The 27,645-nt window shown below is 41.8% G+C and overlaps 1 protein-coding gene and 1 pseudogene across 1 annotated transcript; one reads left to right on the top strand and one right to left on the bottom strand.

The window, feature by feature from the left end:
• TEFM (transcription elongation factor, mitochondrial) lies at positions 1-22,265 on the bottom strand. Its single transcript, XM_037807902.1, has 4 exons — positions 20,855-22,265; positions 6,179-6,642; positions 1,800-1,949; positions 1-1,277 (listed from the first exon to the last, which is right to left on the bottom strand). Exons 1-4 carry the CDS (start codon positions 20,883-20,885, stop codon positions 840-842), a joined length of 1,083 nt encoding a protein of 360 aa, XP_037663830.1. The 5' UTR covers positions 20,886-22,265; the 3' UTR covers positions 1-839.
• Positions 22,030-24,264, top strand: LOC119513059 (annotated as a pseudogene).
• Positions 24,265-27,645: the final 3,381 nt, after the last annotated feature.

Genomic DNA, 27,645 nt, shown 5'->3' on the forward strand with positions numbered 1-27,645 from the left:
TTGTGTTAACAATTATCTTTAGCTTTTATTCCTACAAGGAGTGCCATCCAGAAAAATCATTACTCCCTATTTACACAATATGATAACGATGCAAATCCTTAGTATATATGGTATTTGCTTTTAAGGGGATATAATTTTTTTGTTTGGGGGGCATTTATTGTATACACTTAAACCTAAAAGGCACAGCGTCTCACAACAGCTTTGGCTATTCAACCATCTGAAGTCTGACTTAAGAACATCTAAAATACACTTGCATTAGTTTCCTGGGCTGCTCAAGCAAATACCATGAAATGTGTTGGGTTAATCAATGGGAACTTATTCACTTATGGTTTGGGCTAGGTAAAAGTCCAAATCAAGGCATCATCAAGGTGATGCATTCTTCCTGAAGACCGTGGTGTTCTGGGGCTTGCCGCTGATGATCTTTGGTCCTTAGTTTGTCAGATGGCAAGGAACAGCATCTCCTGGTCTCCCTTCACTTCCCGGTTATGATGTTCAGCTTCATGCTTCCTGTGGCTTTCTGTCTGTCTGAATTTCATTCTGCTTATAAGGAACTCGAGTAATAGGATTAAGACCCATCAGATTGAGGTGGGCCAGGCCACACCTTTCCTGAAGTAACCTCATCAAAAAGATTCTACCTAAAATGGGTTCATACCCACAGAAATGGATTAGGTTTAAGAACATGTTATTCTGGGGCATATATAGCTTCAAATCACAACACTCAAATGTGTTTTCTCCTGCATCAACATGGAAGTTCAAAAACAGTTGATTTTACAATTTTAGGGCTAATAAATATAAAATTAATATAACATTAGAACTGGTGATGCATTAACCTCAGAATTTTAAGGCTCAGCGTCAAAAACTGCTAACTCATAGAATGCAATAGCTTGTAATAATGAATCATATAACTCTTCTACTCTGTTTTGTTCAGTAGATGAAAACATCTGTCTGTAGCGGACTACTTTATCCAATGGGAAGAATACCCTAGGCTCTGCCTTCAGTACAGACTCTGAGAGAAACTGCTTCACTAGTTCTTTTCCACTAGTCCGCGTGTCACTGATCATCAGTTCAAAGTGCTTCCCTACTGCATTTCTGTTCATGCTCAGCACCTGATGCTGGCCATCCTGGGCAAATGTTTTATTTAATAAAGCGTACAGCATGGCTTCTATGATATGAAAATGCAACAGTATAGGAAACAGAGACGAGTTCTGAGTTGAAAGTCCTGTTTTTTCCAGAATATAGAAATCAGCTTTAGGCATCTTTGAAATGACTGAAGAAATCTTTAAACAAAACAAAAGAAAATAAATGCACAGAAATAATTAATGAAGTTTTACTGTTTGAGTCCCCTTTCTATCCCATCTAATTTAAAATATTATAATTATGTAACATACTGCTCATAACAATTTTGGAATAATTGGAAAAGCACTGGATGGGGGAGTTAGGAGAGTCAAGTTCCAGTCTGTGAGGAACAAGCTGAGCTAAGGTAAGTTGTTCAGCACCAGTTTCTTAAACTTCAAGTGTGCTTTAAGATTAGACAACTTAAAACTGTTTTATTGACCTTTTAAAAATGTCTAGGGTAGAGCACAGGGTTAGAATAACTAGCCTAGAATCAATTAGCTTTATAGCAGATACTTGATTGAGCCAATTTCTAATGTATAATCAAAATGATAATTCCTGCTGATCTTGTAAAGTACCAAAAGAAAATCCAACCTTACTGATTTATTACATTCCTTTTGGGATCAGAATATTAAACTACACAGGTTGCTCCGGGACATAGGAATTTGGAGGTGCAACTGCCTTACCTCTTCTAAATAGACAGATGATGGGTATGTTCCTTTCAATAATCTACAACATTCATCTTGTTGCCAGTCCAGTACTGTCAATTTGCGATCAAGGTGAGCCCAGGCAATTCTTCGAGTACCAAAAACAATTGATACGATACTATTAACTGCCTAAAACAAAAAGGCTGGTTTAATTACAACAGTAAACATTTTAACATACAAAGTTTAAGCTACAAACTCAATGCCTAATCAGTTTCTATAATATAAATATATTTGCAGTTCATAAACTCAGAATTACTAAAGAATTTAGGAATAAAGGTAGCAGTCAGTTTATGGGCAAAGAACCTTTACTCATTCTCAGCACCCAGTCCAAAGTAGTCATTCAAATATTTGTTGCCATGGATGGTGCCAGATACCAGGAAACAAGAAACAGAGCAGTAAACTATAAGAAATGCTATCATTCAACAATTACTTTAGAGAAGTGGTCAGGAAAGACTTACTAGAGGACTTGGGAGGAGTAAAACAGAAAACAGGAAGTTATTTCATTCAGATGTCCGCAAAGATATGATGTGGAGTAAAGACTGCAAGTGGAAACAAGGGCAGAAAGGTAGACAGATTTCTGAAAACTTAAGTAACTTGCTTTATTCTGAGAGCTACAGGGAGACAACAAAGCATATCGAGTTAGGGAGCAACATAAGATTTACATTTCAGGAAGATGGATTGGAGAGGGCCAGACTAGAGGTGGGGATCTGTGTTAGGTACCTGTTGTAACATATGACAAAGTAATAAGAATCTAATTTAAGACAGTGACAGTGAGAAGGAAAGAAAAATAACAGATTAGAGTCTAATAAAGGGTAGATTGATACGCAGGATGAGGGAGTCACCTAGGTAACTGCACTCTGACTTCAGTGATTGAATGGCATCACTAATCAAGATTATCATGCTAGAAGGCAGATCAAGTTGGGAGGTGGGAGGATATATATATATTTTTAATGAGTTTGGGTTGCCTATAGGGCTTCTAAGGGGAGATGTATTACAGATAATTGGATATGTGGATTTAGCTTGGTGTGAAGTCCAGGTACAATGGCATCACCTCACTCCCACACGTCTCATTTAGTTATATCGAGAAATAAATTACTAATATGTTCTATAAATATATAAGCAGGAACATTTAAAAATTATATAACCATCTCTCTTTCACTGCAAAAGATTAGAAATATATTTTAAAGGCAGAATAATTTAGATGCTCAGGAATCTAAAAAATACATAACTTTTTTTGGATCTTTTCTTTAGCTCAATGATTCTCAAGCTTTAGTGTGCATAGTAATTACTGCACTTGGTTGTACACAGTACTTCATAGGCAACAGGAAATTGTTTTCAAGGATTTTGACTGCCTAATTTTCTTCACAAACTGACTTTAGAATCTAGCTCACTAAAAAAGATGCAGCTCCACTATAATCTGAGTATAAGTAGTTAGCCATGACTTTGGATGAAATTCATTTCCAAAAAATTTTGTTCAAATATGTTCCAGATCAACTATAGCAGGAGTTCTACTGCAAGCTCATGGATGGACTTAGTGGAATCTGCAAGTCCTCTCTAAAAGTGTATGCAAAATTCTGTGTGTATGTGCTATACACACACATATCTTTTCCTCCCTCCTGGGAAGAGGGTCCATAGCTTTCATCAGGTTTTTAAAAAGTACCCATATTCATTCCGCAAAGTTGCAAGATACAAGATAAATACACAGAAGTCAATTGGATTTTCCATATACCAGTAATGGACAATCTGAAAAGGAAATTAAAAAACAGTTCCATTACAGTAACATCTAAAAGAATAAAATACTTAGGAATAAATTTAACGAAGGAGATGAAAGACTTGTACACTGAAAACTACAAAACATTGCTGAAAGAAATCAAAGACCTAAATAAATGAAAAGACATCCCATGTTCATGGATTGGAAGACTTTAATATTGTTAAGATGTCAATACCACCTAAAGCCATCTACAAATCCAATGCAATCCCAAATTCCAGCAGCCTTTTCGCAGAAATGGAAAAGCTGATCCTCAAATTCATATGGAACTGCAAGGGGCCTGAATAGCCAAACGATCTTGAAGAAGAACAAAGACAGAGGACTCACACTTCCTGTCTTCAAAACGTACTTCAATGCTACAGTGATTAAAATGGTGGTACTCGCATAGAATAGACATAGACCAACGGAACAGAATTGAGAGTCCAGGGATAAATCCACACATCTATGGCCACTTGATTTTTTACAAGGTTGCCAAGTCCATTCAATGGGGAAAGAATAGTCTCTTCAACAAATGTTGTTGGGACAACTGAAAATCAACATGCAAAAGAATGAACATGAACCCCTACCTCTCACTGTATACAAAAATTAATTCAAAATGGATCAAGGACTTAAATATAAGAGCTAATACTATAAAACTTATAAGAAAATATAGGGAAATATCTTCAGTACCTTGTAATATGCAATGGATTTTTAGATTTTACACCAAAAGCACCAGCAGCAAAAGAAAAAATAGATAAAATAGACTTCATCAAAATTAAAACTTTTTAAGCATCAAAGGACATTATGAAGAAAGTGAAAAGACAACCTACAAAATGGGAAAAAAAATTTGGAAACCATGTATGGGATTAACATCCAGAATATATAAGGGACCCTTAGAACTCAACAACAGAACCCAATTGAAAACAAAACAAAACAAAAAGAACCCAATTGAAAAATGGGTCACAGATTTGAACAGACATTTCTCCAAAGAAGATATACAAATGGACAATAAGCACAAGAAAATATCCTCAACATTAGACAAAGAGAAATACAAATTAAAACTATAAGATAACATTTAACACCCACTAGGGTGGCTATTATTTTGAAAATACTGAAAATAACAAGGGTTAGTGAGGATGCAGAGACATAGGAACCCTAATATTGTTGGTAGGAATGTAAAATGTTGATGTTTGGTGGTTCCTCAGACAACTAAATATAAAATTATATGACCCAGCAATTTGACTTCTAGGTGTATATCCAAAGAATTTGAAAGCAAGGACTCAGGCAGATATTTGTACACCAATGTTCACTGCAGCATTATTCACAACAGCCAAAAGGTGGAAGCAACCCAACTGTCCATTTTCAGATGAATGGCTAAACAAAGTGTGGTATATTCATGCAATGGAATATTATCCAGCCATGAAAATAAATGAAGTGCTAGTAGATGCTACAACATAGATGCATCCTGAAGACATGTTGAGTGAAATAAGCCAGGCACAAAAGGGTAAATGTTACATGACTTCTCTTATAGGAAATACTTAGAATAAGCAAATTCATAGAGACAGAAAGCAGAACAGTGGTTACTAGAAGTGGAGGGAGGGAGGAATGGGTAGTTATTGCTAAATGAGTATGAATTTTGGTTTTGGGTGGTGAAAATAGTCTGGAAATAAATAGTGGTAAAAGTTACACAGGATGGTTAACATGCTTCAAGTCAAAGAATTGTTCACTTAAAATGGTTAAGATGATTTTTATGGTCTATGTATTTTACCACAATTAAAAATATTTTTTTAAAAAAAGTAACCATACCTGCCCCCCACCCCCACCCCAAATAACCACTGGTCCACAAAAAATGGTGCTTATTGTTGTTACAGTATAAGAGAACCTTTTATCAAATAATGCTCATGGAACCAAAGGGCCACCAAGATTTCATGGTTGATGAGTCAAATAATTCTTACATTTAATTTTTTAAGACAACACTGAAAAAGAATTGCTTTTAAAATGATTTCTAGAGACAGGATCAGCAAATTTTAAATCCTGCTGGAAAGGCTCATTATAATGTTCTAAAGTTTAAGTATCTTTAAAAAATCGTTTGTCATAAATTATTCACAATCATGATATATTATCTAAATATAGATAAAACCCAAACTCCTTGTCAATAACCTATCTTTGCATCTTAATCTCTCATTACCCCCCAATATAATCCTCAGACACAGCTAGGTATCTCTCCAATATTCCTCTTAAATGAACCACGTACATAACTACTTCTGGCAACTGTTTTTTCTACCCAGAATGCCCTCCTCTTCCATCCAGCTCAATTCTCTTTTGAGATTCAAGTTGAGTTCTTCTAGTGAACTTTCCCTTACCAGCACAGCCCACAGTTCTCTTCTCTAAATTGCCAATTTACTATCTATACATCTCATTATTTGGTAGTGATCACATGATACTTTACAAGTTACCTCTTTATATGGATATGTCTGACCCACCAACCAAACTAAAAGCTGCTTTGAGGACCCTGTCTCAGTAACTCCCCAGCCCAAAGCCCAGAATACTACTTTGCAGAGCAGGTCTTCAAATATTCAGCCAGGGTAAGAGACACTAAGAAAAATGATACCTTTAGTCTCTCTCTTCCTATATCTGGTTTGAGGAGCTTTCCCAAGAGCCGATTTTCCTGTGATTTTCTTTTTTTCCCCCTTGTATCTGGACAGAGAATGGAGTTACAAACTTGAATGGTAGTCTTATACTGAAAAAAGGGCACATTCATTAAACTCTCCAAATTCTGAAATGGCCCAAACTTTTCTCTGTACTGTACAATATTGATGGACTTTCTTCCACGTAGCAATTTGAAGGCTTCAAGTTCTTTATTAGATGCTGTATTCAACACATGCAAGATGGAAGCCTGCTGTTCCAAAGAGAAGAGTTTGTCAAATGCATTTCCACACTCCTTTGTATTTCCATCACAAAAAGCAATGTTGGGAGTAATTTTCTTAGTTGCAGTGGATTTTTCCCGACAGCAGGAATTATGTAGTGTCTGAAACAGCAGTGACCTCAGTGGAATTGGAAAGCATCTCCATCTCCCTAAAAGAAAATAGCAAAACACAAGTATTGGGGTGTCTTACTTCCTTTCAGCATTTATTGCAGGCTTGATCAGCAACTTTTGCAAAGGGATACAGACTTTCCCACAGCTTAAGAACTAACATGTTTAAGAACTAATTTAGTGCCTTCTTGACCAAAAGGGGGAAAAGAAAGGTAATAAAATAAGGTTTCAGTGGCTAAGACATTTCAAATATAGTCAAGAGTTCATTCTGGAGGTTACCCTTATGCAAGCTTCAGCCAGATATTACAAATTGCCACAACATGTTAAGCACAAACCAACAGTATTTCTGAAAACCCTAGAGAAAACTCAGGGCTCTAAGACTCTATAAAAGTTTTACTTATTAAGTCTATTTTCCAGAAACTTAAAACCTCCAGATTGTTCCTATGCCAGGTAAGCCCTAAAACTTAGAAGTACCAGTCTCTCCCAGAACATCAACCAGTTGCATTCCATTACCCCATAATGTCAACACCCCTTTTCAATATGAAGAAGTTAGAATGGTCATTGCCCAAATATACCTTAAGACTAAGAAAATGATCAAACTAGAGGGAGGGCCTGTAACAGAGAAGTTAGGATTTAACAAATTATTAAATCCTACTGAATCTACTGAATCATTATACAGATATTTCTTTTTAGTTTGTAGTGTATTAGAACAGCCAGAAGGAAATACCTGAAATTGTGGAATTGTAACCCATACTATACTTTGAAATTTACTCTATAACTACCTGTTAAAGTGTATTTTTAAAAAAACCTAGTTTTTTAAAACATTTATTGTAAAATGTAACAAATATAGGAAAGTAATAATTTTCAAAATATGATTTAGAAAAACCAGCTTGTGGGAGGCGGGGCAAGATGGCAGACTGGTGAGCTGTAAGTTTTAGTTACTCCTCCAGGAAAGTAGGTAAAAAGCCAGGAACTGCGTGCACTGGACACCACAGAGCAATCTGTCTTTGGGCATACCTCATACAACACTCATGAAAACGTGGAACTGCTGAGATCAGCGAAATCTGTAAGTTTTTGCGGCCAGGGGACCCGCGCCCCTCCCTGCCAGGCTCAGTCCCGGGGGAGGAGGGGCTGTCAGCTCCGGGAAGGAGAAGGGAGAACTGCAGTGGCTGCTCTTATCGGAAACTCATTCTACTGATTCAAACTCCAACCATAGATAGACTGAGACCAGACACCAGAGACTCTGAGAACAGCCAGCCCAGCAGAGAGGAGACAGGCATAGAAAAAAAACAACACGAAAAACTCCAAAATAAAAGCAGAGGATTTTTGGAGTTCTGGTGATCACAGAAAGGGGAAGGGCGGAGCTTAGGCCTTGAGGCGCATATGCAAATCCCGAAGCAAAGCTGATCTCTCTGCCCTGTGGACCTTTCCTTAATGGCCCTGGTTGCTTCGTCTATTAGCATTTCAATAACCCATTAGATCTCTGAGGAGGGCCGTTTTTTTTTTTTGTTTTTTGGTTTTTGTTTTTTTTTTTTTAAATCCTTTTTTCTTTTTCTAAAACAATTACTCTAAGAAGCCCAATACAGAAAGCTTCAAAGAATTGCAATTTGGGCACGTCAAGTCAAGAGCAGAACTAAGAGAGCTCTGAGACAAAAGGCAATAATCCAGTGGCTGAGAAAATTCACTAAACAACACAACTTCCCAAGAAAAGGGGGGTGTCCGCTCACAGCCACCATCCTGGTGGACAGGAAACACTCCTGCCCATCACCAGCCCCATAGCCCAGAGCTGCCCCAGACAACCCAGTGTGACGGAAGTGCTTCAAATAACAGGCACACACCACAAAACTGGGCGTGGACATTAGCCTTCCCTGCAACCTCAGCTGAATGTCCCAGAGCTGGGAAGGTGGAGCAGTGTGAATTAACAAAGCCCCATTCAGCCATCATTTGAGCAGACTGGGAGCCTCCCTACACAGCCCAGCAGCCCAGAACTGCCCTGGGGGGACGGCACTCACCTGTGACATAGCACAGTCATCCCTCAACAGAGGACCCGGGGTGCACAGCCTGGAAGAGGGGCCCACTTGCAAGTCTCAGGAGCCATACGCCAATACCAAAGACTTGTGGGTCAGTGGCAGAGACAAACTGTGGCAGGACTGAACTGAAGGATTAGACTATTGCAGCAGCTTTAAAACTCTAGGATCATCAGGGAGATTTGATTGTTAGGGCCACCCCCCCTCCCCGACTGCCCAGAAACACGCCCCACATACAGGGCAGGCAACACCAACTACACACGCAAGCTTGGTACACCAATTGGACCCCACAAGACTCACTCCCCCACTCACCAAAAAGGCTAAGCAGGGGAGAACTGGCTTGTGGAGAACAGGTGGCTTGTGGACGCCACCTGCTGGTTAGTTAGAGAAAGTGTACTCCACAAAGCTGTAGATCTGGTAAATTAGAGATAAGGACTTCAATAGGTCTACAAACCCTAAAAGAACCCTATCAAGTTCAGCAAATGCCACGAGGCCAAAAACAACAGAAAATTATAAAGCATATGAAAAAACCAGACGATATGGATAACCCAAGCCCAAGCACCCAAATCAAAAGACCAGAAGAGACACAGCACCTAGAGCAGCTACTCAAAGAACTAAAGATGAACAATGAGACCATAGTACGGGAGACAAAGGAAATCAAGAAGACCCTAGAAGAGCATAAAGAAGACATTGCAAGACTAAATAAAAAAATGGATGATCTTATGGAAATTAAAGAAACTGTTGACCAAATTAAAAAGATTCTGGACACTCATAGTACAAGACTAGAGGAAGTTGAACAACGAATCAGTGACCTGGAAGATGACAGAATGGAAAATGAAAGCATAAAAGAAAGAATGGGGAAAAAAATTGAAAAACTCGAAATGGACCTCAGGGATATGATAGATAATATGAAACGTCCAAATATAAGACTCATTGGTGTCCCAGAAGGGGAAGAAAAGGGTAAAGGTCTAGGAAGAGTATTCAAAGAAATTGTTGGGGAAAACTTCCCAAATCTTCTAAACAACATAAATACACAAATCATAAATGCTCAGCGAACTCCAAATAGAATAAATCCAAAAAAACCCACTCCGAGACATATACTAATCACACTGTCAAACATAGAAGAGAAGGAGCAAGTTCTGAAAGCAGCAAGAGAAAAGCAATTCACCACATACAAAGGAAACAGCATAAGACTAAGTAGTGACTACTCAGCAGCCACCATGGAGGGGAGAAGGCAGTGGCACGATATATTTAAAATTCTGAGTGAGAGGAATTTCCAGCCAAGAATACTTTATCCAGCAAAGCTCTCCTTCAAATTTGAGGGAGAGCTTAAATTTTTCACAGACAAAGAAATGCTGAGAGAATTTGCTAACAAGAGACCTGCCCTACTGGAGATACTAAAGGGAGCCCTACAGACAGAGAAACAAAGACAGGACAGAGAGACTTGGAGAAAGGTTCAGTACTAAAGAGATTCGGTATGGGTACAATAAAGGATATTAATAGAGAGAGGGAAAAATATGGCAAACATAAACCAAAGGATAAGATGGCCGATGCAAGAAATGCCTTCACGGTTTTAACGTTGAATGTAAATGGATTAAACTCCCCAATTAAAAGATATAGATTCGCAGAATGGATCAGAAAAAATGAACCATCAATATGTTGCATACAAGAGACTCATCTTAGACACAGGGACACAAAGAAACTGAAAGTGAAAGGATGGAAAAAAATATTTCATGCAAGCTACAGCCAAAAGAAAGCAGGTGTAGCAATATTAATCTCAGATAAAATAGACTTCAAATGCAGGGATGTTTTGAGAGACAAAGAAGGCCACTACATACTAATAAAAGGGGCAATTCAGCAAGAAGAAATAACAATCGTAAATGTCTATGCACCCAATCAAGGTGCCACAAAATACATGAGAGAAACACTGGCAAAACTAAAGGAAGCAATTGATGTTTCCACAATAATTGTGGGAGACTTCAACACATCACTCTCTCCTATAGATAGATCAACTAGACAGAAGACCAATAAGGAAATTGAAAACCTAAACAATCTGATAAATGAATTAGATTTAACAGACATCTACAGGACATTACATCCCAAATCACCAGGATACACATACTTTTCTAGTGCTCACGGAACTTTCTCCAGAATAGATCATATGCTGGGACATAAAACAAGCCTCAATAAATTTAAAAAGATTGAAATTATTCAAAGCACATTCTCTGACCACAATGGAATACAATTAGAAGTCAATAACCATCAGAGACTTAGAAAATTCACAAATACCTGGAGGTTAAACAACACACTCCTAAACAATCAGTGGGTTAAAGAAGAAATAGCAAGAGAAATTGCTAAATATATAGAGACGAATGACAATGAGAACACAACATACCAAAACCTATGGGATGCAGCAAAAGCAGTGCTAAGGGGGAAATTTATAGCACTAAACGCATATATTAAAAAGGAAGAAAGAGCCAAAATCAAAGAACTAATGGATCAACTGAAGAAGCTAGAAAATGAACAGCAAACCAATCCTAAACCAAGTACAAGAAAAGAAATAACAAGGATTAAAGCAGAAATAAATGACATAGAGAACAAAAAAAACAATAGAGAGGATAAATATCACCAAAAGTTGGTTCTTTGAGAAGATCAACAAGACTGACAAGCCCCTAGCTAGACTGACAAAATCAAAAAGAGAGAAGACCCATATAAACAAAATAATGAATGAAAAAGGTGACATAACTGCAGATCCTGAAGAAATTAAAAAAATTATAAGAGGATATTATGAACAACTGTATGGCAACAAACTGGGTAATGTAGAAGAAATGGACAATTTCCTGGAAACATATGAACAACCTAGACTAACCAGAGAAGAAATAGAAGACCTCAACCAACCCAACACAAGTAAAGAGATCCAATCAGTCATCAAAAATCTTCCCACAAATAAATGCCCAGGGCCAGATGGCTTCACAGGGGAATTCTACCAAACTTTCCAGAAAGAACTGACACCAATCTTACTCAAACTCTTTCAAAACATTGAAGAAAATGGAACACTACCTAACTCATTTTATGAAGCTAACATCAATCTAATACCAAAACCAGGCAAAGATGCTACAAAAAAGGAAAACTACCGGCCAATCTCCCTAATGAATATAGATGCAAAAATCCTCAACAAAATACTTGCAAATCGAATCCAAAGACACATTAAAAAAATCATACACCATGACCAAGTGGGGTTCATTCCAGGCATGCAAGGATGGTTCAACATAAGAAAAACAATCAATGTATTACAACACATTAAAAACTCGAAAGGGAAAAATCAATTGATCATCTCAATAGATGCTGAAAAAGCATTTGACAAAATCCAACATCCGTTTTTGATAAAAACACTTCAAAAGGTAGGAATTGAAGGAAACTTCCTCAACATGATAAAGAGCATATATGAAAAAACCCACAGCCAGCATAGTACTCAATGGTGAGAGACTGAAAGCCTTCCCTCTAAGATCAGGAACAAGACAAGGATGCCCGCTGTCACCACTGTTATTCAACATTGTGCTGGAAGTGCTAGCCAGGGCAATCCGGCAAGACAAAGAAATAAAAGGCATCCAAATTGGAAAAGAAGAAGTAAAGCTGTCATTGTTTGCAGATGATATGATCTTATATCTAGAAAACCCTGGGAAATCAACGATACAGCTACTAGAGCTAATAAACAAATTTAGCAAAGTAGCGGGATACAAGATTAATGCACATAAGTCAGTAATGTTTCTATATGCTAGAAATGAACAAACTGAAGAGACACTCAAGAAAAAGATACCATTTTCAATAGCAACTAAAAAAATCAAGTACCTAGGAATAAACTTAACCAAAGATGTAAAAGACCTATACAAAGAAAACTACATAACTCTACTAAAAGAAATAGAAGGGGACCTTAAAAGATGGAAAAATATTCCATGTTCATGGATAGGAAGGCTAAATGTCATTAAGATGTCAATTCTACCCAAACTCATCTACAGATTCAATGCAATCCCAATCAAAATTCCAACAACCTACTTTGCAGAATTGGAAAAGCTAGTTATCAAATTTATTTGGAAAGGAAAGATGCCTCGAATTGCTAAAGACACTCTAAAAAAGAAAAACGAAGTGGGAGGACTTACACTCCCTGACTTTGAAGCTTATTATAAAGCCACAGTAGCCAAAACAGCATGGTACTGGCACAAAGATAGACATATAGATCAATGGAATCGAATTGAGAATTCAGAGATAGACCCTCAGATCTATGGCCGACTGATCTTTGATAAGGCCCCCAAAGTCACCGAACTGAGCCATAATGGTCTTTTCAACAAATGGGGCTGGAAGAGTTGGATATCCATATCCAAAAGAATGAAAGAGGACCCCTACCTCACCCCCTACACAAAAATTAACTCAAAATGGACCAAAGATCTCAATATAAAAGAAAGTACCATAAAACTCCTAGAAGATAATGTAGGAAAACATCTTCAAGACCTTGTATTAGGAGGCCACTTCCTAGACTTTACACCCAAAGCACAAGCAACAAAAGAGAAAATAGATAAATGGGAACTCCTCAAGCTTAGAAGTTTCTGCACCTCAAAGGAATTTCTCAAAAAGGTAAAGAGGCAGCCAACTCAATGGGAAAAAATTTTTGGAAACCATGTATCTGACAAAAGACTGATATCTTGCATATACAAAGAAATCCTACAACTCAATGACAATAGTACAGACAGCCCAATTATAAAATGGGCAAAAGATATGAAAAGACAGTTCTCTGAAGAGGAAATACAAATGGCTGCGGGTGTCTGAGCTTGTACCTCGGCTTGCCAGGCCTGGGCCAGGGGACCTGATATCACCCCCTGGGGAGGGTAGTAGGTACGGGCGTGAGTGCCCTCTGCAGCCCCCCCGAGCCTGGGGAGCGAGGTCAGGGCAGCTCCCTTTTCCTCACCCAAAATGTCACTGGCAGGGGAGGCTTGCCGGAGGAAACCGCCTTTCTCCCAACTGCCCTTTCCCCACTTCCTTACCTTACCCACTCACTCCCTGGTGCCAAGGCCACTCCTGCCACCGCCAGCGCGCATGCCCGTGGCCAGAACTACCCCCGCCCCGCTGCAACGGTTCCGGCGTTCTCTCAGAACCAATCCTAGCCCCTATCCCTTCAATATTGCCATTTAAGGCTACTTCACCTCCTTTCCAGCCCTGCCCTTCTTACCAGCCTATATAACCTGTAATCACCCCTGAATAAATCTCTTTGGCGCATACTCCTACTGGATGAAGAGTGTCTTGTCCCTATCGCCGCCCTCCTTGCACGCCTCTCGCCGAGGACCCCGGCCACGTCCTCCGCCTCGCCCTCGCCTCCGGGAAAGAGCCCCCGCCGCCGGTACCCCTTGAGCAGCCCCGAGAGCTGAGGGCTCGGCTACCGGCCGCCTCTCCCCCTAGAAGTAGTAACCGCGACCGCAACTGGTGCCCCGTGTGAGGAACGTCTCCACACAACAGTTCAGCGGGTCAATCGCTCGCCCGGACGCCTCTCCAGCTTCCCGTTTCCTCGCCTGCAAGGTAGGGCCGCCTCTCCTTCGCCGCTTCTGGAGCCGTGGGAGGTTCCCTGCTCCGAAGCCGCTCATCCCTTCCCCCACGCTCTCTTCATCCAGTAGGAACTCCTCCCTTCCCCCACGCTCTCTTCGTCCTTTTGTATGCGCACTTCTATGACCCCTGTTCCTCCTAACACTCTCCCTCTTCCCCTCCATTACTTTGCTGTAGTTCTTTGTATTTTTATTTCCTCATTTGGTGCCGTGTGCCTCTTTGCAACCGCCCCCCCTGACTGCTCTTGTTGCCAAAGGACACTGCTTTCTGCTCTCGCCGTCTCCTTCGGCCTTGCGGCCACAGCTTATCTCATTCTCTCTGCTCGGTAATCAACTCCTCCTCCTCCTCCCCGCCAGCCGGCCGGCCCGGCTCGGGAGCAACCCCCCCTCCTCCCCCCTCAGCTATGGGTAATCGTATATCTACATGTCAGGCACCTCAAGTTCGTGCTCTAGCGGGTCTCCTAGACACGCATCGCTGTAAAGTGTCTGTCCGGCAGCTGCAGGTGTACTGGGACCTCCTGCTGCCTTTTAACCCATGGCTCACCACTTGCCATCTTTGGGACCCTGTTACTTATGACCGTCTTATTGATCGAGTCACTAATGCCATGGAACATGAGAGCAAGCGCTTCCCTCCCGGCTTGCTCCCCACCTTAATAACCATCCGCTCCTGCCTTCAAGGCTCCCTCCCCCCTGATCGAGGCCCCGTTAAATCCAAGGAGGCCCTATCAACCCAGCCAACAGATTCAGATAGCGATACTAATTCAAATCATGACTCAGACACGGAGTCCTTAGTCGAGCAGATTAACAACGCGCTCGAGGTGACTCCCAAAAAGCAAAATAACACTGCGCCACGCCAAGATGGCGAACTTCCTCCTTCTTCTTCCATCGAGGGGAGGAAATGATCCGGCGATGACATCAGCCCTAAGCTGGGCCGGAAACCACAGATGCTTTACCCCGCCCTTCCACAGGGCGGAGCTAGTCTGCCATCTTATGCCTTGGGCCCCACCCTTTCACAGGGCGGGGCTGATCCACCATCTTGTGTCTTAGCCACGCCCACCGCGCCGCCATCTTGCGACGCTTGGGGCCTCCCACTCCCACCTCCCCCTTTGGCGAGCTCCCCCTCGGAGCCGCTACCGGCAGCTGCCGCCGCTCCTTCCACCCCACCGACTAACAACCCCTGGCTGCCTTCTACACCTCAAGGCAACCCTTGGGGCAACGCTCCCCCTACCCTCACTTCCGCGCCAAGCCCTTTGCAAGCGCGTCCTCCTTTCTCTCATGCTTTTCGTTGCTTTCCTCTTAACCTTGCGCCCACCCCACAGAAACCGTATGACTGGTATCCCATTGACTCAGATACTATCAAGCAGCTTCGCAGGGCCGTCAGGGAGGACGGGTTAGGTAGCCCATACGCTTCCCAAATACTGCAGGATCTCGGCATGGACTATTGCATCCCCCAAGACTGGGCCTCGCTTGCCCGTTCCATTCTTAACCCCGGTCAGTTTGTTGACTGGCGTGCTCACTTCCAGGCAGAAGCAGCTCAGCAAAGTGAGCAAGACGCAGCCCTTGGAGTCTATCATCCCCCTAAAGCCTATTTGGGCACTGGAGCATTTCTAAATGCGTCTGCTTATATTAATGTCCCTGCCACCTTCTGGACTATCCTCAGAGGCATCGCCTTGCGCGCGTTTGCCAATTGCTCTGCCTGTCGGCCTAATAAATTCACCAAGCTCTTCCAGGAGCCGAGTAAGCCTTTCGCCACCTTTGTCTCCAGAGTCGAAGAAACCTGCGCTCAAAAGTATCAGCGACTCGCCACCTCTGACGCCCCCCACTCCAAGATGACAACCAACCCTCCGCGACCTCAACGCCACCGGTCGACTCGCCAACCGCGAGGCCCTTCTCAATCACCTGAACATCGCTCTCACCTCGAGTTCCAGCTTCTCTGAACCCCTGAACTTTAAACCCCTCACCTTCACCCAGCCCGCTGCAGCGAAGCCATTGTCAAGCGCCCGGGCACCACACCAACACTGAGCTCCAGCCTCGCTGAGCCACCATCAACCCCTTTTTCCCTTCCCTAACCTCCCCCTTCCCTCACCCTTAGCGGGCCTCTCCGGTAAAGCCTCTTCCTCTAATTAGAAAAGAAAGGGGAATTGCGGGTGTCTGAGCTTGTACCTCGGCTTGCCAGGCCTGGGCCAGGGGACCTGATATCACCCCCTGGGGAGGGTAGTAGGTACGGGCGTGAGTGCCCTCTGCAGCCCCCCCGAGCCTGGGGAGCGAGGTCAGGGCAGCTCCCTTTTCCTCACCCAAAATGTCACTGGCAGGGGAGGCTTGCCGGAGGAAACCGCCTTTCTCCCAACTGCCCTTTCCCCACTTCCTTACCTTACCCACTCACTCCCTGGTGCCAAGGCCACTCCTGCCACCGCCAGCGCGCATGCCCGTGGCCAGAACTACCCCCGCCCCGCTGCAACGGTTCCGGCGTTCTCTCAGAACCAATCCTAGCCCCTATCCCTTCAATATTGCCATTTAAGGCTACTTCACCTCCTTTCCAGCCCTGCCCTTCTTACCAGCCTATATAACCTGTAATCACCCCTGAATAACTCTCTTTGGCGCATACTCCTACTGGATGAAGAGTGTCTTGTCCCTATCGCCGCCCTCCTTGCACGCCTCTCGCCGAGGACCCTGGCCACGTCCTCCGCCTCGCCCTCGCCTCCGGGAAAGAGCCCCCGCCGCCGGTACCCCTTGAGCAGCCCCGAGAGCTGAGGGCTCGGCTACCGGCCGCCCCTCCCCCTAGAAGCAGTAACCGCGACCGCAAATGGCCAAGAAACACATGAAAAAATGTTCAGCTTCACTAGCTATTAGAGAGATGCAAATTAAGACCACAATGAGATACCATCTAACACCGGTTAGAATGGCTGCCATTAAACAAACAGGAAACTACAAATGCTGGAGGGGATGTGGAGAAATTGGAACTCTTATTCATTGTTGGTGGGACTGTATAATGGTTCAGCCACTCTGGAAGTCAGTCTGGCAGTTCCTTAGAAAACTAGATATAGAGCTACCATTCGATCCAGCGATTGCACTTCTCGGTATATACCCGGAAGATCGGAAAGCAGTGACACGAACAGATATCTGCACGCCAATGTTCATAGCAGCATTATTCACAATTGCCAAGAGATGGAAACAACCCAAATGTCCTTCAACAGATGAGTGGATAAATAAAATGTGGTATATACACACGATGGAATACTACGCGGCAGTAAGAAGGAACGATCTGGTGAAACATATGACAACATGGATGAACCTTGAAGACATAATGCTGAGTGAAATAAGCCAGGCACAAAAGAGAAATATTATATGCTACCACTAATGTGAACTTTGAAAAATGTAAAACAAATGGTTTATAATGTAGAATGTAGGGGAACTAGCAGTAGAGAGCAATTAAGGAAGGGGAAACAATAATCCAAGAAGAACAGATAAGCTATTGAACGTTCTGGGGATGCCCAGAAATGACTATGGTCTGTTAAATTCTGATGGATATAGTAGGAACAAGTTCACAGAAATGTTGCTATATTATGTAACTTTCTTGGGGTAAAGTAGGAACATGTTGGAAGTTAAGCAGTTATCTTAGGTTAGTTGTCTTTTTCTTACTCCCTTGTTATGGTCTCTTTGAAATGTTCTTTTATTGTATGTTTGTTTTCTTTTTAACTTTTTTTTTCATACAGTTGATTTGAAAAAAGAAGGGAAAGTTAAAAAAAAAAAAAAAAAAAAAAAAAGACAAACAAGTAAAAAAAAAAAAAAAAAGATGTAGTGCTCCCTTGAGGAGCCTGTGGAGAATGCAGGGGTATTCGCCTACCCCACCTCCATGGTTGCTAACATGACCACAGACATAGGGGACTGGTGGTTTGATGGGTTGAGCCCTCTACCATAAGTTTTACCCTTGGGAAGACGGTTGCTGCAAAGGAGAGGCTAGGCCTCCCTGTATTTGTGCCTAAGAGTCTCCTCCTGAATGCCTCTTTGTTGCTCAGATGTGGCCCTCTCTCTCTGGCTAAGCCAACTTGAAAGGTGAAATCACTGCCCTCCCCCCTATGTGGGATCAGACACCCAGGGAAGTGAATCTCCCTGGCAACGTGGAATATGACTCCCGGGGAGGAATGTAGACCCGGCATCGTGGGATGGAGAACATCTTCTTGACCAAAAGGGGGATGTGAAAGGAAATGAAATAAGCTTCAGTGGCAGAGAGATTCCAAAACGAGCCGAGAGATCACTCTGGTGGGCACTCTTACGCACACTTTAGACAACCTTTTTTAGGTTCTAAAGAATTGGGGTAGCTGGTGGTGGATACCTGAAACTATTAAACTACAACCCAGAACCCATGAATCTCGAAGACAGTTGTATAAAAATGTAGCTTATGAGGGGTGACAGTGGGATTGGGAATGCCATAAGGACCAAACTCCACTTTGTCTAGTTTATGGATGGATGTGTAGAAAAGTAGGGGAAGCAAACAAACAGACAAAGGTACCTAGTGTTCTTTTTTACTTCAATTGCTCTTTTTAACTCTAATTATTATTCTTGTTATTTTTGTGTGTGTGCTAATGAAGGTGTCAGGGATTGATTTAGGTGATTAATGTACAACTATGTAATGGTACTGTAAACAATCGAAAGTACAATTTGTTTTGTATGACTGCATGGTATGTGAATATATCTCAATAAAATGATGATTAAAAAAAAAAACAAAAAAAAATATGATTTAACAAGTAGCGAGCAAATTTCAAAGAATGTTGTGGGTTACAGTTCCACCATTTCAGTCATTTCCTTTTCGTGAAGTATAACATACATACAGAAAGATGATAACTTTCAAAGTATGATTTAACTAGTTAGCAAATTTCAAAGAATGTTATGGGTTACAGTTCCACAATTTCAGTTGTTTCCTTATTGTGAAATATAACGTATATACAGAGATGTGATAACTTTCAAAGCATAATTTAACAAGTAGCTCTAGAGCAAATCTCAAAGCATGTTATATGTTACAGTTCCACCATCTCAGTTATTTTCTTCTAGCTATTCTCATACCCTGGAAACTAATATATAGATATAGATATACATATACATATAGATATATAGATAGGTAGATTCAATATTCATTATCCTTTGTTAAATCTTGTCAGTTCCTATCCTTCTCTTTCATTTGATCACTGTCTCAACCTTTAGGGATATCTGGGCAGTGACCACCCTAACTTGTTCATATTGGAAAGGGGTGATGACATTATGGGGAAGGGGGATGCACCTGGTTGATATTTTTGGAGAGGCTATTGCCTCTGGGTTTGGGAACTTATCTGGCATGGGAACACTCCAGGGATTTAAGTTTCTGAAAAGTAAACTTATTGACTGAAACTTTTATAGGCTGTGATAGGGACCTAGGTATTCTTTAGTATATTTGCGACTACTATTGGTTAGGGCTTGGCATACTGTGGGCATTTGGAATATCTGCATAAGAGTACCCTCCAGGATAGCCTCCCGACCGGATTTGAAATCTCCTAGCCACTGAAACCTTATTTTATTACCTTTTTTAAATCCCTTTTGGTCAAAAAGGCATTCTCAATCCTTCTTTGCCAGACAGCCAGGCTCATTCCCGGGAGCTGTGTCCCACATTGTGAGGAAGACTGACTCCCCTAGGAGTGTCGTGTCCCACGTAGGGGGGAGGTTAATGAATTTATTTGCAGAGTTGGGCTTAAAGGCCACATCTGAGCAACAAAAGATTCTCTGGAGGTGACTCCTGGATGTAATTATGCCCCCTTTACAGGCATAAGTTTCACTACAGCAAGCCTCAAGATTCAGGGCCTGACTTATTAGAAGTAGGAGGTTCCTAATTTCACATAGCATATATTCTGAGAACTAATTTAATTTAAGAACAAATTTAGTATGTACCATATTAAATTCTCCTGGAGAACCACCTTTAAAATAGAGTAACTAAGCTATATATATTTTAAATAGAGTTTTTGTTTATTTAGTCACTAGAATTGTCTTCTGATTCTTATAGATGAGACCTAAGTTTTGTTGACTAGAAAGTTTATTTTATGCCCATCAAGAAACACATAGTTAAAACGATTTCAACTGCTCAATGTTTTTGATAGTATTTTAAACTTCAGAGATCTTTTTGTAATTAATATCTCGTTTAGAATATATACATTCAGTTCCATTTTCACATTTCTTTCTTACATGGGGGAATCAAATAAAGGAAAATTTTATACATTTATTAGCAATTTTTTTGTGGTAGACTTAAGGCGGTTTTCATTTTCATCTGTATACTTCTCAAAGTTTCTACCATGAATGTTTTTGCAAGCAGAAGAACTACACAAGAAATAATTTTGTAAAGCCAACCAATCACTGACACCCCAACTATGGGACAATGATACAGTCAGAAGTTAGAGAGGCCACTGTTAGAATCTGAAGCCTCTCGCGCGGCCCAGGCCGGGAGGGAGCCGTCCGTGGACTCCTTGCCCCAGCAAGCACAAATGCTCCAACCCTCGGGGCAGCTCGGCAGGGCCTCCAAGTGGGCATCTTCAGGATTCAGACTAGAGCGGAGAAATACTACAGAACCCGGGTCTCAAGGCAGACGGGAAATTAACCGAGTAGTCCAGCAATCCTACCTCCCGCCACGAGAAAACTAGGAACGTTCATCTCCCATTAAGTCAAGTGGCTCTGATGGCCTCTCGTCATCGCCGACTTCCGGTTCCTGCGTGCTTCGCTCAAAAGTGCCCGGGCTGGTTTCGAAGGAAAGGTTCCGTCCCAAGCGGTGTTCCGGATCCTGCCCGTGGTGCAGCCAGATGAGCAGTGGTGTGAGTCGCTGTCTGTTTGCGGGCTTCCTGATGGGCGCTTGTCGAGCTCTTGAGCCCGAATCCCGAGCCCCTGGATGGCCCGCAGACTCATTCCATTGGGGAAATGCCTTCGTCCCGACTGGCCCCTGATAGCGGCTGGGCGGGAGGGGTTGGAGGCCGCTGGTCCGAGTCTCCGGAAAGGAAACGTATAGGCCAGTTTTAGTCCTTAGTTCAAGACGTCCGCATACTCCCTGAGTTTATTCCATGCACATAGATTGACGCGCGCCACTTGGGTCCCAGGCTTGGGAAAAAGGAGCGAAGTTTGGGGGGGCGTAGGAAAGCACACAAATAGCCATATCTGGGTAGAAAGGAATAAAAGCGTTGCGAAGTGTTTCAGGAGATTAGCAGGGAAACCGCGTGCAGGTAGTGGATCAGGGAAGGGTAGCGTAGAAGGAGGTGGCATTGGCTCTGGGCTTGGACTGTCAGAGCAGCATTTCTTTGGAAGGGGTGGAGGAAGATGAGGCTGAAGCCAAATTTAGGTTGGACCTTGAATACAGGATGGAGCCGTTGTATAGTTTCACTAGGTCGCCGGAAGCCACCAAGTAACTTAAGTTGTGGAGTCGGGCTGGAGATGCCACTTCTAGAAAATTTAGCCAAAAAGCAATGTGAGGCTGCGTTGGAGGTGAAGAGCCTGGAAGCAAGGAGAGGATTCAGGAAGCTTTCCAAGGGAGAAACAATGGTAAGGAATTGAAACTAGAAGATGTAAGGAGAGTAAAAATAATTCTTTCTGGAAGATGGGAAGACTAGTTTTGTGAGGAACGGAGAAGTTTGAACAGAAGGTTTCTGAAGGGAGAGACGATGAGCTTGTGTTTTGATGAGGCAGCAATGGATTGATTTGTATGCATATTGTCCAGGAGGCAATGATGGATGTAGGGAATCAACTACAGATTCTAGGAATCTGGGCAGCTCCTGGGGAATTTAGGAATTTAACAAGAAATAAAGTCAACTTTTTGCACAGAACCTTCCAAATCAGAAGGAAATAATTTCCTGAAAGCCAGTGCTTATTCAACTTATGAGGTCACAGGAGCCTTATAAGAGCCTCAGAGGTGGTATGGTTTGCAAGCACAACTCAAGGTATCACTAAGTGCCAGGTTTCTCATCCTCTCTGAACCTCAGCTTCCTTGTTTGTAAAATGGAGATAGTGGTACCTGCCTCAAAGAGCTACTGGAAGGCAAGACACTGGATGAACAGAACCCAGCACATAATAAGGGTTCAGTGAACATTAGCCCCTCATTAATGCTTCACCTCTTCTTGGGAGCTAGTTATAAATGACCTTGAAGGGAGACTCCCTCATTCCTCAGAACATTCATTCAGAAATATACTTTGCCCAGAAGCTGGATGAGGTAGGGAAAGGAGCAACCACTCTGCGTGATTTACTATAAACCAGAATCAGTGCATTCAAAATGAAAGTCTTCATCTTCCTCCAGAAACCAGCTGCTTCTGACTTCCCTGTTTTTATTGCCCAGATGGAGTTGTCCCTGGCTCCTCTTACTCTTTTCATCTCTGTGACAAGCCTGTCATCTAGTTTCTGGGTTTTTAAAACTTTTTTTGACTGTGACCCAGGACATAGATATATATGTATGAGCATAAGTGTCATAAAACAGTATCTGTATTTGTACGTGTGATGCATCCTTGTATTTTCTTTTTTAAAAAACGAATTCTCTTTTTTAATGCTGGTCTGCTTTTAAACCTACAGGACATCAAATGGAGATGTCTGTCTACGTATCTAGCATCTGAAGCTCAAGGGAGAGGACTGTGCTATGGTATAGATTGGAGGCCATCAGCATAGAGTGATGGCAGTTTATCCCATGAGCATAGATGGGATGAGCCAAGGTGAGGAGGAGGTATGAGAAAAACACAGCAAGTCAGGGAGAGAACTCAGAGCATCAGTATTGGGGGTGAGCAGAGGATTCAGGTTACCAAAAAGAGAAGCAATGTTCAGAGAGAGTTAAAAGGAAATAACAAAGTGAAGTCAAAGAAACTAAGGACATAAAGGGTTTTGAGAAGGGAAGAGATAAAACAAAAAACCAAAAAGCTGGGTTGGTCTGAACCACAAAATTTATACTGATTTTTATGACTCACTATTGGGTGGCTTCTTGCAGTTTAAAAAACATGACGTTCTATCAGTCTTACTTGTAAATGTCTTCTTCACATCTTCACCATGGCCAGTCTAATTGGGGCTTATTGTCTCTTACCTGGGCACTTGCAATAAACCTCCATACTCTACTGGTTTCCCAGCCTCTGTCTGTCCTTCACATAAACTCTAGTCCCAGTGCTGACTAAATCTCCAACTCCTCCAGCGGTACAGCCTCAGATTAACCTCTGAGCTCTCTTTCCAGCTCACCACCAGCCCGAGTGGCTCCCAGTGGACACAGTGCTGGCTTTCCTTCCTCCTGCTAAATCCCTGGTTGTAAGAAGGGACAATGTCCTCAGGAAAGGTGGATCAATTGCGGTGGTCCCATTTCCCTTTGCTAACAATTGAAATAAGAGTGGATGTGATTCTTTTAGGGGCATGTCAGGAAAAAACTTTTCCATGGTCTCACTGGCTGCTGAGACCAACGCTTCACTGGGGCAGTCTCTGCATATCATGGGGAGATAGACACTGCTGCCTTTGATTGGCCTTGGTCTTCACAGCTCTCAAAGGAAACAGGATCTTGATAAGCTCTATGAGCTGAAATCCAAAGCTCGGTAGACTATGAACCAGTTTGGCCCCTTAGCCCTAATCAACCTTTCCAATTTCTCATCCATAAAACCAGAACCAGCCAGCACTCCTCCACAAGGCTCCATGGCCAATAGCATGACAGTAGTACAGATACAAGGCACTCCTGCAACAGGAGGTCATCTCAGCCCTGAAAACAATCAGGTATTGACCAAGAAGAAATTGCAGGATTTAGTAAGAGAAGTGGATCCTAATGAGCAGTTGGATGAAGATGTGGAGGAAATGCTGCTGCAGATTGCTGATGATTGTATCTAAAGGGTGGTGACCGCAGCCTGCCAGTTTGCTTGGCGTCACAAGTCCAGCACCCTGGAGGTGAAAGATGTCCAACTGCATCTAGAGCGCCAGTGGAACATGTGAATCCCAGGATTTGGCTCTGAAGAAATCCGACCCTACAAAAAAAGCTTACATCACAGAAGCTCACAAACAGAGAATGGCATTGATCCGGTAAACAACCAAGAAGTAACACACAGAAAGGTTAGGGAATGGACAACAATGCATTTGAAGATACTTGAGCTGAGGCCTCAGCCATCTCATCCATGGAATTTTTTTTTAATGCTTTACAGAGAAGCATATATTTTTTATTAACACTGCAGCAATATCTATAATGACTGAAAAGATCTGTCAAAAGAATAAAAGCCACCTACCCCAACTTCCAGTCCCTTTCCCTGCCGTCTCAAAGAGGAGAAAAGTATCTTCCAGAGAAGACTTTATTTGTGGTATATTACATAAGTGGTTGAATATGGGACAAAACATTACAGTCTTGTTTGGTGAAACAGTATTAGCAGGATTTGTAGAGGTTTTGTTTCCTTCTCTCTTACCCTTTTCCTTTTACTCTGTAATGTCAGTGTTTATATGAATACAACTTTCATTTGCTTTTCCAGAATAAAGAAGTTATTAGTAGTGACAGACACAGGGGAAAAAAAAAAAAAAACCTGATACAAAGTGAGAGAGAGATGTAGGAAGAGAAACTGATTCTGCTTGTGACTCTGTCTGTGTGAGGATGAGCTGAGAGAAGGAGCCATCTGTCAACTGACAGACAATGCTAACACAGGGATGAAGAGCTTAAAGAGGGACAGTGCCTGGGCCTTGAAGACATTGTCAAGCTGCTAGACTGACCCTGGGTCCACCCACCTTCAACTTTTGGTTCAGTGAGAAAATAACTGTCAGTATTCCTTTCCTTGGAGTTGTTAACTTCCTAATTAATACACCCCCTCAGGAGAGGAGCCAGGCAACTTGAACTTCCCCACACACATTCCATGCTGTCTTACCTCTGCACCTTTGCCTGCCAGTCCATTTCCCTGGAATGCTCTCTCTCCAAAAGGTCCAGATTCTGTTCACCTTGTAAGGACTGACAAGGTGCCCCCTGGCTCTAGAAGTCTCCCTGTCTCCCAAGCCAGAAGCAACTTTCCCTCCTCTCAACACTCAACTTGTATCTTCCTTGTAATATGTACCATCTTATTTTGCTTTTGATTACTATTTTAGTTTCCTAGGCTGCATAAGGCAAATACCATGAAGTGGTTCAGCTTGAATAACAGGAATTTATTAGCGTACAGTTTTGAGGCCAAGAAAATGTCCAAATCAAGGCATCACCAAGGTGACGCTTTCTTCCTGAAGACTGATTGCTGGTGATCCTTGGCTCCTCTGCCACATGGCAAGACACAAGGTGGCATCTGCTGGTCTCTCCCTTCTCTTCCGGGTTTTGTTGCTTTCAGCTTCTTGCTTTCTCTATCTTTGTCTGAATTTCTTTCTCTTGTAAAGGACTCCAGTAAAAGGATCAAGATTAATCGTGATTGAGGTGGGTCACACCTTAACTGAAGCTGCCTTATCAAAAGGTCCTGCCTACAAAAGGTCCCTACCCACAGGAATGGATTACACTTAAGAACATGTTTTTCTGGGCTATATACAGCTTCAAACCACCACAATTACCATGTGTTTTCCCTTTTATTTGACTCTCCCCATTTTTCCATGGTGATCTGGAAGTTAACTACCAAAATATATCAAAATCCATTCCTGTGTTGTTGCTGCAAAGAAGAGGCTAGGCCTGCCTATAATTGTGCCTGAGAGCCTCCTCCTGAATGCCTCTTTGTTGCTTAGATGTGGTCCTCTCTCTCTAGCTAAGCCAACTTGGCAGGTGAACTCACTGCCCTCCCCACTACATGGGATCTGACACTCAGGGGAGTAAATCTCCCTGGCAACGTGGAATATGACTCCCAGGGAGGAATCTAGACCTGACATCGTGGGATGGAGAACTTCTTCTTGACCAAAAGGGGGATGTGAAAGGAAATGAAATAAGTTTCAGTGGCTGAGAGATTCCAAAAGGAGCTGAGAGGTTACTCTGGTGGGCACTCTAATGCACAATATAGACAACCCTTTTTAGGTTCTACTGAATTGGAATAGCTAGCAGTAAATACCTGAAACTATCAAACTATAACCCAGAACCCTTGAATCTTGGAGATGATTGTATAAAAATGTAGCTTATGAGGGGTGAAAATGTGATTGGAAAAACCATATGGACCAGACTCCCCTTTGTCCAGTGTATGGACAGATGAGTAGATAAACGGGGGCCAAAAAAAAAAAGAAAAAAAAGGCACCCAGTGTTCTTTTTTACTTTAATTGTTCTTTTTCACTTTAATTTTTTTTCTTATTATTTTTGTGTGTGTGGTCATGAAAATGTCCAAAAATTAATTTTGGTGATGAATGCACAACTATATAATGGTACTGTGAACAATTGAATGTATACTTTGTATGACTGCATGGTATGTGAATATATCTCAATATAAGTGAATTAAAAAAAATCCATTCGTGTGTATTTAACAACTGAATCATATACTTGAAAGTGGCTAAAAATGATTAATTTTAGGTTGTATATATGTGACCAGAATAGAACTTTACAATGCAAAGAGTGAACCCTAATGTAAACTATGGACTATAGTTAATAGTATAATTATAAAAATAGTGTTTCCCCAACTGTAACAAAGGTACTACACTAATGCAAAATGTTAATAATAGGGAAAACTGGGGTGGGGGCCAGTATATCGGAACACTACTTTCTGCATCATTTTTCTGTAAACCTACAAGTACTCTAATAAAAATTTTTACTATAAAAACAAACAAAAATGAAAACTAAAATCCAACATGGAAAAAAACAAAAACAAAAACAATTCCTGGTGTCTCAGTGTTCCCCTTGGAAAGAGAAGAGCTGAGTGGCGAAGCTCAAACTCTGGAAATAGTCAATCCTGTGTTTCAACCCTTTGTTCCAATCCAATCTTAGTAACAGTGTTTCTGGGCATGTTGTGTTACCTTCCCAAGCCTCTCAGATCCCTCTGGAGTGGAAGAGGGAAGTGGGCCATAATTGTATCCCCTACAATACCCAGCACATTGCCTGGCACATACAGAGATTCATTAGGTGTTTATTGAAAAAAAATGAATGAGCACATAATAAACCCAAAAAGTTAATTTTGTTTGGAGAAACATTAAAATTAATTCTCCATAACTTCATGACCTTGGGGTAGGCATACATTTCTTAAATAGGGCATAAAGAGATCTAACCATAAAGGAAAAAATAAATAAGCTGGAACTCATTAAAATTAAGAACATCTGTTCATTGAAAGACACCACTGAGAAAGTGAAAGCCAGCTACAGAGTGAAAGAAGATATTTGCAATACATGTAAGAGTCAAGGATCTTGGATCCAAAATATGTTAAAAAAAAAAAAAAGAAAACCTCCTATAAATCAATCAGAAAAAGGCAGGCAACCCAACTGAAATATGGTTAGACTTGAATAAGTACTTAACAGAAAGAGGATATACAAATAGCCAATGAATATATTAATAGATACTCACCTT

Source organism: Choloepus didactylus, chromosome 18 (assembly GCF_015220235.1).
Source record: "Choloepus didactylus isolate mChoDid1 chromosome 18, mChoDid1.pri, whole genome shotgun sequence".
Taxonomy (NCBI): Eukaryota; Metazoa; Chordata; class Mammalia; order Pilosa; family Megalonychidae; genus Choloepus; species Choloepus didactylus.

Excerpts from the sequence above, each read along its gene's own strand:
- TEFM (XM_037807902.1), bottom strand. The coding sequence starts at position 20,885 with ATGAACGTTCCTAGTTTTCTCGTGGCGGGAG. Across the intron at positions 1,950-6,178 it reads TAGGAAGAGAGAGACTAAAG|GCAGTTAATAGTATCGTATC; the intron begins GTATCATTTTTC and ends TTTTTGTTTTAG. Across the intron at positions 1,278-1,799 it reads CATCTGTCTATTTAGAAGAG|ATTTCTTCAGTCATTTCAAA; the intron begins GTAAGGCAGTTG and ends TTTTGTTTAAAG.